This window comes from Alosa alosa, chromosome 24 (genome assembly GCF_017589495.1).
Source record: "Alosa alosa isolate M-15738 ecotype Scorff River chromosome 24, AALO_Geno_1.1, whole genome shotgun sequence".
In the NCBI taxonomy this organism is placed as follows: Eukaryota; Metazoa; Chordata; class Actinopteri; order Clupeiformes; family Clupeidae; genus Alosa; species Alosa alosa.
In genome coordinates this window covers 3482755-3497352 of record NC_063212.1, presented here as the reverse complement: position 1 = coordinate 3497352, position 14598 = coordinate 3482755, and the positions used below count along the sequence as shown (strand labels likewise).

At 41.4% G+C, this 14598-nt stretch overlaps 1 protein-coding gene across 1 annotated transcript in view; it reads left to right on the top strand.

Annotated features, from left to right (window-relative positions):
- The first annotated feature begins 10720 nt into the window (after positions 1-10720).
- tesk1b (testis associated actin remodelling kinase 1b) overlaps positions 10721-14598 on the top strand; it is a 30377-nt gene continuing 26499 nt past the window's right edge. The window contains 2 exon segments of the mRNA XM_048236724.1: positions 10721-10986; positions 11391-12032. Of these exon segments, the coding sequence (XP_048092681.1) occupies positions 11865-12032 (168 nt within the window). The 5' untranslated portion in view covers positions 10721-10986; positions 11391-11864.

Here is a 14598-nt window from a genome sequence, read left to right as displayed (position 1 = left end):
TAAACTTCGCTCTGACGCGTGAAGTCAGCAAAAGCACCACATCTGCACCTGCACCTGCACCCGGACCTTCTCCTGCTCAGGTTAAACTGTCTAGAGTCTCTAGACTGTTCGTGCGCAGTGACGCAGGCTATAAATGTCATAGATCAAGTGGACAGATGACCGCAGTGCCCTTCCGTGGTTCTCCGTTCAGTCCACACAAAATGTAGCAACTAAACATTTGATTCATCCAGAGGTTCCAAAACTGTGAGGCGCGCCTCCCCTGGTGGGCGCCAAATAATTTGAGGTGAGGCGCGGAAGGTTGATTCAAAAAAGAAGGAAAAACGTTTATTTCATTTTAGAACTATCCATGTTCTATCATGTTTTCAATGATTATGTAATTGTCAACATTCTAAAATCTAAATAAATCATAGAAGAGATGTATACTAAATCTTATGGATAGTGGAAAATATTATTGATCCCTATCCTGTGTGAGAATGTATTGTGCCAAACTTCATAACGCCAGCCGAGCGCCAGCAAGTTACCAGTGAATGGTTAGCCCAAGAATTCTCATCGGCAAATAAAAATTCCACTGGAGCTCCAAGCGGATTTGTAGGCCTACACGCAGCCTTACAACACTGTTTACAGCTCTTCGAGTCACGGTAAAATGTAATTTTATTTGTATAGAAATGAATATTAAGTGACAAATATAGCCTACGTAAGATAGCTAACTTAAAATGGACAGATTTGTCACAATCGCTGCACGGCCCGAGCCTGATATGGGCAACAAAGCCAAACATCGAAAATATGATGAAATCATATGATGAATCAGTGACAATAACTCAAAGACAAACAATCCGAATGGATGATTTATTTAGAAATGTAAACTGGGTAGCATTTTAACCTTTTAAGTTATTTAACACCATCACCACCACACTTGGTGAGTTTCATCACAGTTGAATAATTTTGTATTCACGTGAAACTGGTGTGTGCACAACCTCTATCAATGTAAATACAAAAAAAAAGTAAAAATAAAAAATCAGGTTGTCACATTAATACTATTAATACTAGTGCTTGTGTGAGTGCTTGCGTTTCTTTAGGAATCCGCCGCCTTGGTTTGTATAGAAATGAATATTAAGTGACACATATACGTAAGATAGCTAACTTAAAATGGACAGATTTGTCACAATCGCTGCACGGCCCGAGCCTGATATGGGCAACAAAGCCAAACATCGAAAATATGATGAAAACTCATTGCATTGCATAGTATCGATTTAAGTGGCGTAACTGAAGTGAATATCATTATTTGAAAATGATTGACGGGGAGGAGAGAGGGGGGGCGCGGAGGTGTCACTGTTTTCAGAGGGGAGGCCCACACCAATCATCATCTTCTAATGTATCCTTATGTTGAGATGTCCATTCTCTTTGCCCTAGGCTATCATTTGTGCGCGAAGCATGTTTCAATTAAGACAATACACAAGCTATTTTTTATTGTTGTAATATTGAATGATTTCATGAATAAATTGTAGATTACGGCTGGCGGCGCCACTGACCAAGGCCACAGTAGCCTGTGAACCTCTGATTTTCAAAGGGAAATCACGGCGAACGCAAGGGCAACTCTTCTCTTCAATTTCCCTTCAAAATTACTTTTTATTGTCTGAAGACATCTATCGCAAGAATCTAACATTCTAACAGCAACAGCAAAGCAAATGCAAGCTAACCAAAGTGCAGTCGGTTCTCCCGCCATGGTTTTTGAAATCACACACCTGCTGTATCTGAAGCCCCACGCACACATAATAAGGCCTACGACTATCACTCTACACGCCCCCTGTTACACGTCACCATTTAATTTACTATAGCTGATCCTGACTTCTGGCTCCCCAAAATGCCGCATCATGTGAATAGATCAGCAGGCCGGCCAATTTTCACCTCGCTTTCAGACACAAAAAGACGGCAAAAATACATCTCCTCTTCCCGCAAATTTAGCGGGATCTCTGTGTGAAAAGGCCTATTGATTGAGTTTGGGAACCCACAATCTAAACAGTCGTGCACTGAACTCCCTGTTGACCAAAAAGGTCATTCATTCTTAGGTTAGGCTACATTTTCAAATAATAGTCAGAGCCTGATGGAATTGGTGTAAATGTGTTTGTTGTGTTTGTGTTTTCAGCTTTTCCTGCGTTTATGAATGACATGATTGCCTTTCCATACAGCTGGTTTTAAACTTTATAATGATAAGCAGCCTATAGGTATAATCAATGTAAATGGCTAGGCAAAACTCTCTTCATGGGAAGGCAGCAAGCTTGCGAGTAGCCATGTCCATGGGCACAAATACATCAAAATGTATTTCCAAATAAAATACCAAATACCCACCTTAAAAATGTATCAAAATAAGCTACAAAATACAGCAGCCAAAACATGTATCAAAATAAAATACTGTATTTTCAAAATACTACAAAATACTTCTAAAAGCCTTTTTCATCTATCCCTTCACTTGTACACTGGAAAAACATCTGAAAGCAAGAGACTCCTTCCATAATCATTCAACAGATTAGATATGCTGACCCCTCATGTTAGACATTTTTAATATAAACCTCTGCCCTGAGAAATGTTCGGTAACTCAGGAACCCTTCCTTAAGTATACTTATTTAGATTGCCCACTATGAATCAGTGACAATAACTAAAAGACAAACAATCCAAATGGATGATTTATTTAGAAATTTAAACTGGGTAGCATTTTAACCTTTTAAGTTATTTAACACCATCACCACCACACTTATGGTGAGTTTCATCACAGTTGAATCAGTTTGAATCATAAAAATAAAAAATCAGGTTGTCACATTAATACCATCCAATCAGAAGCCAATAATTATAACATTATCAATCATTTCTTATTTGAAATGTGCAAGAGGTTGGAAATGACTTTGTTTGAGGTAGGGTTACCATAGCACTGTAATATTTCACAAGTCAGAGAGCATAGACAATTTAAAGTTTTTAAATTTAATTGAAAAAACTGTAAAACAGAAAAAAGAAAGGAAAATAGCAAAGCAAGCAAACCTTGTGTGCGCAAAGGAGTTTGTGCAACCTTACAGTAACTAGTGATGTCTCCTCAGTTTATGCCTTTAAGCATATCTAACTTCTCAGTGTTGCATTCAGACGACGCCTATGGGGCCTGTTAATCAGTCCAGCTAAGGAAAATAAATGCTCTACTGGAGCAGAGGGGCTTGACCATGCGAGGGTGCCAGGCAGACAGAGACAGAGATTTTGTGCTTTATAGTTAGTTAGATGTCATCACAGTGTTTCACAGAAAGTATTTTACAGTATTTTGAAAATACAAAAATACACAACACTGAAGTATTTTGATACATCATCTCAATAAAATCCAAATGACAAAATAGTATTTTGTATTTGAAATACATATTTTAAATTCATATATTAGAAATACTGCCCATCCCTGGCCCAGGCCTACTGTTTTGTGGGAAACACAATCAATCACAATCACATATCAATTTGGAGCAGCCATGGCCTACTGGTTAGTGCTTCGGACTTGTAACTGGAGGGTTGCCGGTTCGAACCCCGACCAGTAGGCACGGCTAAAGTGCCCTTGAGCAAGGCACCTAACCCCTCACTGCTCCCCAATAGCTGTTGTTGCAGGCAGCTCACTGCGCCGGGATTAGTATGTGCTTCACCTCACTGTGTGTACACTGTGTGCTGAGTGTGTTTCACTAATTCACAGATTGGGATAAATGCAGAGACCAAATTTCCCTCACGGGATCAAAAAACTATATATACTTATATAGGATATGGTAGACTAGGTAGACTAGGTCTATATTATCCGTTCTCCACTAGATGGCGTAACATATCTGTGCATAGATCAGAAGCACACTCGTTGAGTTGGTAGATGCAGAGCCCACTATTTTGATCTATTCAGAATACCCTAATTCAAAATACCCACTGGAATAACATTCCATATTGTTTCATGTTTGTTCATTCCACCATATAATATAATAGCAGTGTTTTGTGAAAGGATGTTTCAATGCAAAAACAGTTGCTTAAAATGAAGATTTTTCATTACTTGCATTACTTGCTTGAATGTATCTTGGTACCTTGGTATATCTTAGTACTTTTTTGACAAATATACACCATGTTCCAAATTATTATGCAAATTGGATTTAAGTGTCATAAACTAAAAAATAACACATTTATTTTTTTGTTTTTCAATTAAACTCATGGATGGTATTGTGTCTCAGGGCTCTTTGGATCATTGGAATCAATATCAGACACCTGTGATAACTAGTTTGCCAGATGAGCCCAATCAAAGAAAAACTATTTAAGAAGGATGTTCCACATGCCACAGGTTTCAAGCATTATGGGTAAGAAAAAGGATCTCTCTGCTGCTGAAAAGCGTGAAATTGTGCACTACCTTAGACAGGGTATAAAAACATTGGATATTTCCCGAAAACTTATGCATGATCATTGTACTCTGAAGAAATTTGTCACTGATTCAGAGCACAGGCAGTTTGTGCAGACAAAGGCATAATAAGGAAGGTTTCTGCAAGACAAATTCATAGGATTAAAAGAGCAGCTGCTAAAATGCCATTGCAAAGCAGCAAACAGGTATTTGAAGCCGCTGGTGCCTCTTGAGTCCTGCAGACCTCAAGGTGTAGGATCCTCAAGAAGTTTGCAAGTGTGCATAAACCTACTAAACAATGCTCACAAGCAGAAACGGTTGCAGTGGGCTCAGGAATACATGAAGACTCATTTTCAAACAGTTTTGTTTATGGATGAGTGCCGTGCAACCCTAGATGGTCCAGATGGATGGAGTAATGGATGGTTGGTGAATGGCCACCGGGTCCCAACAAGGCTGAGACGTCAGCAAGGAGGTGGGGTCATGTTTTGGGCCGGAATCATGGGGAGAGGGCTGGTAGGCCCTTTTAGGATCCCTGACGGTGTGAAAATGACCTTGGCAAAGTATGTAGTTTCTGACTGGCCACTTTCTTCCGTGGTACAAAAAAGAACCGTGCCTTCCGTAGCAAAATCTTTATGCATGACAATGCACCAGCATCTGATGCTGCAAAGAATACCTCTGGGTCATTGGCTGCTATGGGCATAAAAGGAGAGAAACTCATGGTCCCCATCTTCCCCTGACCTCATCCCTATTGAGAACCTTTTGAGCATCAAGCAAAAGATCTATGAGGGTGGGAGGCAGTTCACATCCAAGCAGCAGCTCTGGGAGGCTATTCTGACATTCTGGCAGCTCTGGGAGGTTATTCTGCAAAGTATAAGTATATATACTCTTTTGATCCCATGAGGGAAATTTGGTCTCTGCATTTATCCCAATCCGTGAATTAGTGAAACGCAGACAGTGAACACACAGTGAGGTGAAGCACACACTAATCCCGGCGCAGTGAGCTGCCTGCAACAACAGCAGCGCTCGGGGAGCAGTGAGGGGTTAGGTGCCTTGCTCAAGGCAAGGCCACTTCAGCCGTGCTTACTGGTGGTTGGGGTCAAACCAGCAACCCTCCAGTTACAAGTCCGAAGCGCTAACCAGTAGGCCACGGCTGCCCATTAAAGCAGAAACTCTCCAAGAACTGACAAGTTCAATGGATGCAAGAATTGTGAAGGTGATATCAATGAAGGGGTCCTACATTACAGGCCAAGAGTTTGGACACACCTTCTCATTTCAATGTGTTTTCTTTCTTTTCATTCTCACTGAAGGCATCAAAACTATGAATGATTTCAAAGTTATTTTCGAATATTTTTTATGGCAATTAAATTTTTTTAAAAAGTAACTTTGAAGAAACTAGAACACTAGACATGTTTTCAGTTATTTCACACTTTCTTGTGAGAATAATTCCACGTGTTCATTAATATGAACACATCATAGTTTTGATGAATCTACAATGTAAATAGTCATGAAAATAAAGGAAATGCTTTGAATCCAAACTTTTGGCCTGTACTGTAACTTGGCCTGTTAAGATGTTTTTGATTGAAATAACTTTTGATTTAATTTATATCACCTCCTAATGCTGCAAATTCAACAAATTACCATTTTTAGTTCTTTACAACCTATAAAATGTTTTGAAACTCTGTTGTACATAATAATTTGGAACAGTGCATTTTGAGTTTTTTATTTTTGAAAAACATACTGTTATCATTGGGAGGTTTGTTCAATAATTTTTGAACAACATACTGTTATTTTTATTTTTATTTTTGAAAAACATACTGTTATCATTGGGAGGTTTGTTCAATAAAATTCGAATAATACTCTAACAGTTGATGACTTGAAGATTATACTGACTGTTATTTGCATCAACTATTTAGGAAAATCTAAGAAAAATTTAATTTGCATAATAATTTGGAACGCAGTGTATTGTAAATGATATCCTGCCATTTACAAGACTAGTCTGTTGGTTCTGTGTGCTTGAGCATGAATGCCACACCAGTAGGTGGTGCTAAAGCTCCATGGTACGATAAAGTTTTTAGCAAGGAGATACTGCAAATGCACAGGTTCATAGAGCCCAAGAAGTTTTTTGTTTTTCAGAATGTGCCAGCACAAAATTTTGTAATTTCCGTGTTAATGCGTTATTTAAATTGTATGTTAATATGTACATGTCAACATGTAGTACGCATTAACATAACTGTTACATATGTTTTGGCAATCAATGGCATTCCATATATTTTTACGCCTGAAGACAATTTCTTATTAGGCATTTAGCCCAAATTGCATGCAATACCCATGACTGAAGAACAAAATTGTGAACAGTTAATTTTATCCCTCAACCTGTTACCAACATGTTGAAACTTTATTGCCATCATGCACTATACTCATGCTGATTTAAAAAAGGCACAAACGGAACCCTCAGGGCTCTTCAGACAGGGTTGAAAATAATGTTGTGGGACTTCATCCTTTTGCTGTTTTGACCAAAGTACGACACAGATGTTTTATTAAGACCTCAAGAAACTATTTAAGATTGTGGAAAAGGAGGTAAAATTGGACCTGGCTGCTGATTTTGATGTGACGTATCTTTATAGTTTTGTCTATTTATTACAATGCTTACAACAGAACTGCAGAATTTACTGCCTTTCTCCCCTCCCACCCGTAGGCCTACTTGTTACAGTGCATGAAAATGCACTGTACTGTTCTTCCTAGGCTTCTTCTTCTTCTTCTTCTTATTCTTATTATTTGTCTTCTTCTAACGCAGTTAATGCAGCTTCAACCGTTTAACGTAGAAACTTCATTCAAACTATGTTGCGTAGGTCTTACTTAGGACATGTGGGCTTTGTATTTTTCAGCTTTTATACTTTTTAAACTATTAATTAAAAACTACTCAAAATTTCCCCATAGACTTAACATGGGCTGATGACATCACAATGGACTAATTAACTTGATTTGCACCTGTATCATCTTCCAGCTGCTCATCTAGGCCCCATCAAAGAATCAGTTCAACTGATTGCACCTGTATCAACTGCTTTCTACTGAACTAGACCAACTCTCTCTGTGTTTCTCCATTCTACAAGGATATAAGACACATTTCATCCAACTTTCTATCCATTCATCCTCTTCAAACCATTCACTCATCCACCCACTATCCATCAACATCCATTAAACAATCTGCCTATCAACATCCATTCAACTTTCTGTCTATCAACATCCATTACACTATCTACATTTAACTTTTAAACTATATACTCTGTCTCAGGCTTTAAGCATACAATATGGCTCTATTAAGACTGCGTTAAGCAATTAGAATCCCTAGGCCAGGTGGCCAGGCCACCTGCACCCTATCAGTTTCTCAGGCTAACCTTTTAAACTATCCACCTATTTGACTGTTCAGTCAGTCCAACTATATTAAACCTCATCTACCTAGCAAATAATTTAACCATTTAAACTATCCACCTATTTAACTGTCCAGTCATTCCAACTATATTAAACTTTGTCTACCTAGCAAATAATTTAACCTTTTAAACTATCCACCTATTTAACTGTTCAGTCATTCCAACTATATTAAACCTCATCTACCTAGTTCAGTCATTTGAACTATATTAAACCTCATCATGTTGGTTGCCAATTAGCACATCATCTGTTTTAACAATATATTTCACACCATATGTTTTGCATTTTCATGCACTGGTAATTCCCTGGAATTGCGTTTTCTAGTTTAAGTTGCTATTGAATGTTTGTTGACCTACACACGTACAATTCCCCGCCCACCTACATAGTCCCACACACACTACTGGCACCACAACACACCACCAACAGTGTTGTTTTGAATGCAGGGGCATGTCGCAGCAAGACTACACAGGAGGGCTGGAGGCATCCAAAAACACTTCTCTACTGTCACTGTGTGCCTGTGCCAACTGTTTCACCCAAATTAATCATTTAAAGCTCCTTTCCTTGCAGCGGTAATTTTATGTGACACTTGCTTTGGAGCTTTATTCTTAGCTGCACGCTGCAGGGACCTAATGCAGTGTTATGCACTCAAGCAGGCCTATCTGTTTATCTCCACCAGGCCTCGACAATTCCCCTCACTTCTGCTCTAAGCTACTATGTTCTTCAGGTTCTGTCACTTCAGGCTGTCACAAACAAATGCAGTTTCAAAGTGAAATAATCTGTAATTTTCTATCATAGCCTACTGTGTACAGCGTAAACAGGAAGTTGATCTGTCCATATACGCAAATCATGTGCATAGAGCACATTACAGCCTGAGATACTTAAGATCAGCAGCCCACAACCAATCAGAGGCTGAGGGTGGTGATCTGAATCCCTAGTGGGGTCATTACCAGGGGGACAGGGTTTAAAGAGTTAGCTTCAGCCAGTTAGCATCCCCGTTGGCCAACTCCATCTTTAAGTGGCGTCCGAAATGTGCTCACTTCTGCCCACATTTTCACAATTAAGCCAATTATGTGCCACATTACTGGTGGACACAAAGGTATGTTGTCTGTGTGGATTGGTGGACGAACTTGCAATTTCCTGATGAGATCAGCCAATGGACATGGACAACAATTTGTGACATCTACAGCAACAAAAGTTGGGACGTTATGTAAAATGCTAATAAAAACAGAATGTAATAACCTGCAAATCTCTTAAAGTCATATGTAGTTGCAAAAAGGACACAGACAACGTATGTACTAATTTTACTACTTCGAGGAAAATATATGTTCATTTTGAATTTGATACCAACAACATGTTTCAAAAAAAGTTGTGACGGGGGTCACAAAATCCTGGAAAGGTTGTGACAACCTGCAATAATATTGAAATAAATCTAAAAAAACAAAAGAAGGAAAGTTTCATAACTAACTAGGGTAACTGGCAACACGACTGGGTATAAAAAAGAGCATCCCAGACAGGCAGGGTCTCTTAGATCTCTTAAAGATGTAGGGGTATTCATCACTCTGTAAACCTGTGGACAATTGATGAAACAATGCAATTTTAATGCTTCTTAACATGAAATTGTGAAGTATTTGAGGAGTTCATCATTGCATTATTGCATCATTTGCATTACACAACATCCCAACTTTTTCTGATTTGGGGTTGTATAATATGGCTTGTTGTTATGGAAAACAGGCTTGTTTGTGAAAATGTGTCCGGAAGTGAGCACTTGTACAGCATTTTTAAAGATGGCGACAGCCCAATGAGTATATTTCTGGCTTAACTAGCCTAGCATCAGGCTCTGAAATGAATGGAGGCAGTACTTCATGGTCATTACCACTTGTAGGATGATGTGTGGGAGGGGGAAGAAAACAGCTGTGTGTGTGTGTGTGTGTGTGTGTGTGTGTGTGTGTGTGTGTGTGTGTGTGTGTGTGTGTGTGTGTGTGTGTGTGTGTGTGTGTGTGTGTGTGTGTCATTTGCCTTAATCACAGAGGAAACATATTTCATTTCAGAACTCGACTGCAACACTGCACTGGACACTGATCTGTGACATCTGCAGTGTTTTCCAACATCCAGTAATTGCTCTTTGCAGGTTTCCATGAGTTCTTCAGAAGTCTGATTCACTTACAGTTCACCCAGTAGGCCTACAAAAAAAACATTCAACATAATTGCCACTTGTACTGCCTGCTTTTATTCCTGCTTTAATCATTAATAATAATTTATCCTAGAACACTCCACTTGCAAATGGATTAATCAATAACTTTCCACACCATTTGAATAGGCCTAACTTTTATGCATTGAGATTGAGTCATTGTTGTGAGATAACCAGGTTGCACCATTTCTGCTCACCCTCTATATCACCTTTACTACAGGCAGTATCAAAACAAACACCGTTTTAATGGCAGTGAATTAAGTCAGCAGAGCTCTCAATTATTAATTCGCTTCTCATTGTTCATGGGCTGTTTTGACCTCGGTATCATGTGTCTCGTATCGCCTTCAAACCTTTCGAAAAGCTAACTGGTAAAGCCATGTATGAATTAAACATGGGTGCCTAACCTCTCCAACACGCACACACAAAACACATTGCTGTGACCTCGTGTGTCATGTTGCCTAGCAGCTAGTATAGTAGGCCTACAAATACATTGCTTCATGAAGTGGGCCCACCACAAAAGTGGACATGTCAAAACAGCTTTAAAGAGGTGGACAGTGGACAGGGAAAAACACTGAGAAAATCCGCATGTTCCTAATCTATGTCCTGCTCTGATGATTTGCTGGGAAAACGTCTTATCGGTCGCTTTCCCAGGCCAGGCTTGCAGGTGAGGTGAGGGCTGTTAAAAAAAATATAGCTGTGGCGCAGGGGAGACATGACTTGGACCCGCCCCTTCGCCTCCAATTGGAAGCAAGAGTCACGCTGCTCATTCGGTGCAGCAGACCATAGATAACCTACGACTCACGCTGCAGAGGCTCGAGCAGGCATCGAGTCGTGTTGGCGCGGGAGCAGCGGGGATGATTAATTAGTCAAATAAAAAACTCGGTAACGTGACACGGGCACAGATAAGAAGACACTAAGGGAAACGAATGACGAAGGTGTTTGGGGTCAAATAGGACTCAAAACGTGTGGGAACATCTCTTCACATTAGGTAATTCCCCTTATGTTATATTGTCCTGTTTAAACTATACCTTTAAAAATGCAATCGCGATGCTTCAAAGTCTGTCCTCGCTTTAAAAGTCGCGCAGTCGAACTTAGACTTTGAGAGAGCTATTTATAATGCATCTTCAGCTATGGTAGCAGAAGACCGTGTTCACGTTGGGGACTACATGTTTCCGACATTGTAAGATCAGCCTTTTAAAGGTTTATGCGTCAAATCGCACGGTCATTTTTCTGGAATAATCACGGGAAAAGAGTAACAAGATCCAACCTCATAGGCGAACTATTATTTAAGTTACAAAGTGTTGGTGTTGCCTTTTAGTTCGGCTGGAGATTGTGCTGATTGAGGGGCATACTTCTATGTTTTATCACACTTTTTCTCTGTTTCTGTTGCAGGGGCGAGTCGTTTTCATGCAGCTGAGCAGGAGCCGAGTAGCCTAGTAGCCACGCATCATCCGGCGGAATGTCTGGCGTCTGTGGAAGTGAGGCATGCAAGCTGTGGTAGGGCCCGCTGTGCAGTCAGCAACTCGGTGCGTCGTGGGTGCGGTGGAGCACACCAGTGATGCACTTGCACTTCATCTCACTGGACGTGAGTGACGTTGGGCTCGGAACCAAACAAATTGGGCCAATGCCGGATGTCAAACGGCGTCTGAATAGCTCGCCAGAGTTAAAGTAGGAGATCGTGAGCCATCCAGACCGAAATGAAAACGAAGCAGGATTGTTTAAAGTCATATTCTGTTGTTTGAAACTTGGTCTTGTTGCGCGAAGGTAATTGCTGTTCGCTCACGTAGCTTCGGACATGGGAAGTGTAAACACCGCCACTGAGTTCTGAGACTGAGTGCGCACTTGCCCCCCTCTGCAACGGTCAGGATGGACCGCGACGACCAGGAGGACGGATTGGACGGTCCAGTCCATGGACCCCACCGAATGAGGCCCTCCTCCTACCGAGCCCTCCGGAGCGCTGTGTCCAGCCTGGCGAGGATAGACGACTTTTTCTGCGAGAAAATTGGCTCGGGATTTTTCTCCGAAGTTTTCAAGGTAAGAGTCTCCCCCTGTCGCAGTTGCGGAGATTAAGTTTAGCCTACTTGTAAAAACCCGTTGCATCTTTTTCAATTGACATCGCGCAGACCGCCTTTTAAATACCCCCTTTACAGTCCGTTTTGCCGTGTTTGAGGCATGCACCATCAGCATTTAGCAGCAGCAGGTGGCGCTAGTAGCCGGCCATCTGACACCTGAACACTGTACAGTTGAGCGAAGCCTTGAAACAAGAGAGGCATTTTTGACATGTGCAAAGGAACCCTTCCCTCTTTAATTCTGTATGAAGGAGAGCATAGCACAGTGAGCCATTACCACGTCCTTTGATCCTGGTCATGGCCTTGTGTGCCCCCTTTCCTGCCACCTGACTCCAATTCATGGTGATTTACTACAAATGAGCTAGCTCCTCCACTTTAATTAAGAGCAGCCCTTTTTAAAATGTCACTAGTGATGGAGCTGTGTATGTAAATGTGAATGGAGTGGACCAAGGCTGATGAATGGGCAATAGATTGGATGGTTCCGTTAATAGGCCATGAGCCCGCCATGGTTGGCTCTTGTTTTTCTACCCCTGCCCCTGTCTGTGTGTTGGGGGGGCTGTGATTCAGTCAGACTGAAATATTCTCTTTGTTAATGAGGTGTGTGTGTGTGTTTGCATCTGCACATTGAAATGACTGACATTTAAAGTGTGTCCACAGTGTGGCTGTGAGGTCTAGATGTCTAGTTACACTGGTGCTCCTGATGAGCTAATCTTTGGGTCTGTGTTGGCAGCTGTGATTCAATCAGGGCTGAAATCTCCTCTGTGTGATGTGTTCAATGTGACCTTTAAGTTTCCAGACTCTAAACAGTGTAAATGAAAGGATTTACAGTTACAGTAGGTTTGTATGAGTGAGTTGGATGCAGGGTAACCCAAGTAGGCTACATTTACCCTCTACCTGAACCAAACAAAGTTGTCATTGTGTTCCCCTGAAAATATTTAAAATGAGGCCGTTTCAACACGGATTGCTTTTTAAAAGTAATTCTATGTCTAGTCGCTCTGAAATGTTATCACTGAAAAACACCAGGACTGTAGGATTATCTTGAATGCACCGTTACGTGTGCACATTTCCATTGACTTGCATTCATAGCATTGAGGTTCAAACAGGATCTGAAGCTAGCATAGGGCTGTAGCATGCATATCTGGACTACACAGAACATTGTGGGAAAACCATTATTTCTTCACACTCTGTTGCTATTTTGGATATATTGAACAAATAAAAATTCACATAGCCACTTTAAGATCACAATAGCTCTGCTTAAACTAGATTTAATATGGACAGACACTCTTGACCACACTTGTCTGCTTGTTCAGATGTGTCCTTAGGTCCAGAAGGATACCCTTTGCTGGCATATCAGCCTCTGTCTGAGGTTGGAGGGACCATCAGCACGTGTGTGTGTGTGTGTGCGTGCTGGCAGTGGCTTCCGTTCCGTTGGTTTTGTTTTTCTAGAAGAGAAGAGTTAGCCAGAGTAGTGGGTATTTGCGCTCAAGGAAGGTTGAGCAACCCTTACATGCCTGCTGGAGACGTCTTGTTTGAACAAATCCCACAGGTTGTGTTTTTCTTGAGGCTGCTGAGGCAAAACACGCCTTATGTGCAGGTTATATACACACACACACACACACACACACACATTACAGAATATGTATTGAAATATATGTGCATACAGCAATCCTGGACAAGCCAGACACACACACACAAACTTTCTCATTTCTAAATGTTGCACACAGGGTTTGGAATTCAAGAATTGGACTCCAAGGAGCTCCTCAGTGTCCTTATTATTGGATATTTCTAATAAAGCCTGACAACCCCATCCAATTTGCCTGTGTGCACTGATCTTCAAGGATCCCTTCTCGGTGGGCCAGTAACTAACACAAGTGGATGACCTCACTGTTGAGCAGAAATGCACTTCCGTAGCTCATTAACCTATGGATTTCATAAGGCCTCACTGACCTAATTTCTGACCTAGAGTCGACACCACCGTGTGTGCACGCACCTACACCTGAGCTCCTTACAACACCTGAGCTCCCTGCAGAAGACTACACCCCCCGAGTGTCCTGTTCCACCCCCTGTGCCCTGTTCCCCTCGAGGTGTCCTGGCGCGGCGCCCTGTTCCACCCCCCTGTTCCCCTGTTCCCCGAAAGTGTCCTGCATGCACCTTGTTCCACCCCCGAGTGGCCTGCCCTAAGCACGTCAAGGGAACTCGCCTGATCAACTCAGAAATGAGTAGAGGGCATGTAGGCTCTCTGTGAGTGATGTGTGGCTGTGTTTTGTTTTGAGTGGGTTATTCTGCCTGTGTGTTTCTTTGCACATACTGTACATCTATGTATGTTGTTTTGATTTGTGTGTGTGTGTCTTTCTTTCTAGTCTCTCTCTCTCTCTCTCTCCTCCCTTCCTCTCTGTGCACCATGGACCCTTTGTGTGTGATGTGGTTTCATGGACCAATGTTTGTGCCTGTAAGGACTTGAGAACCCCTCCTAAGTGCATTTTCTCCCTGAGTTGGTGCTGACAGAAGACTGACACATGATGCATGGTTGT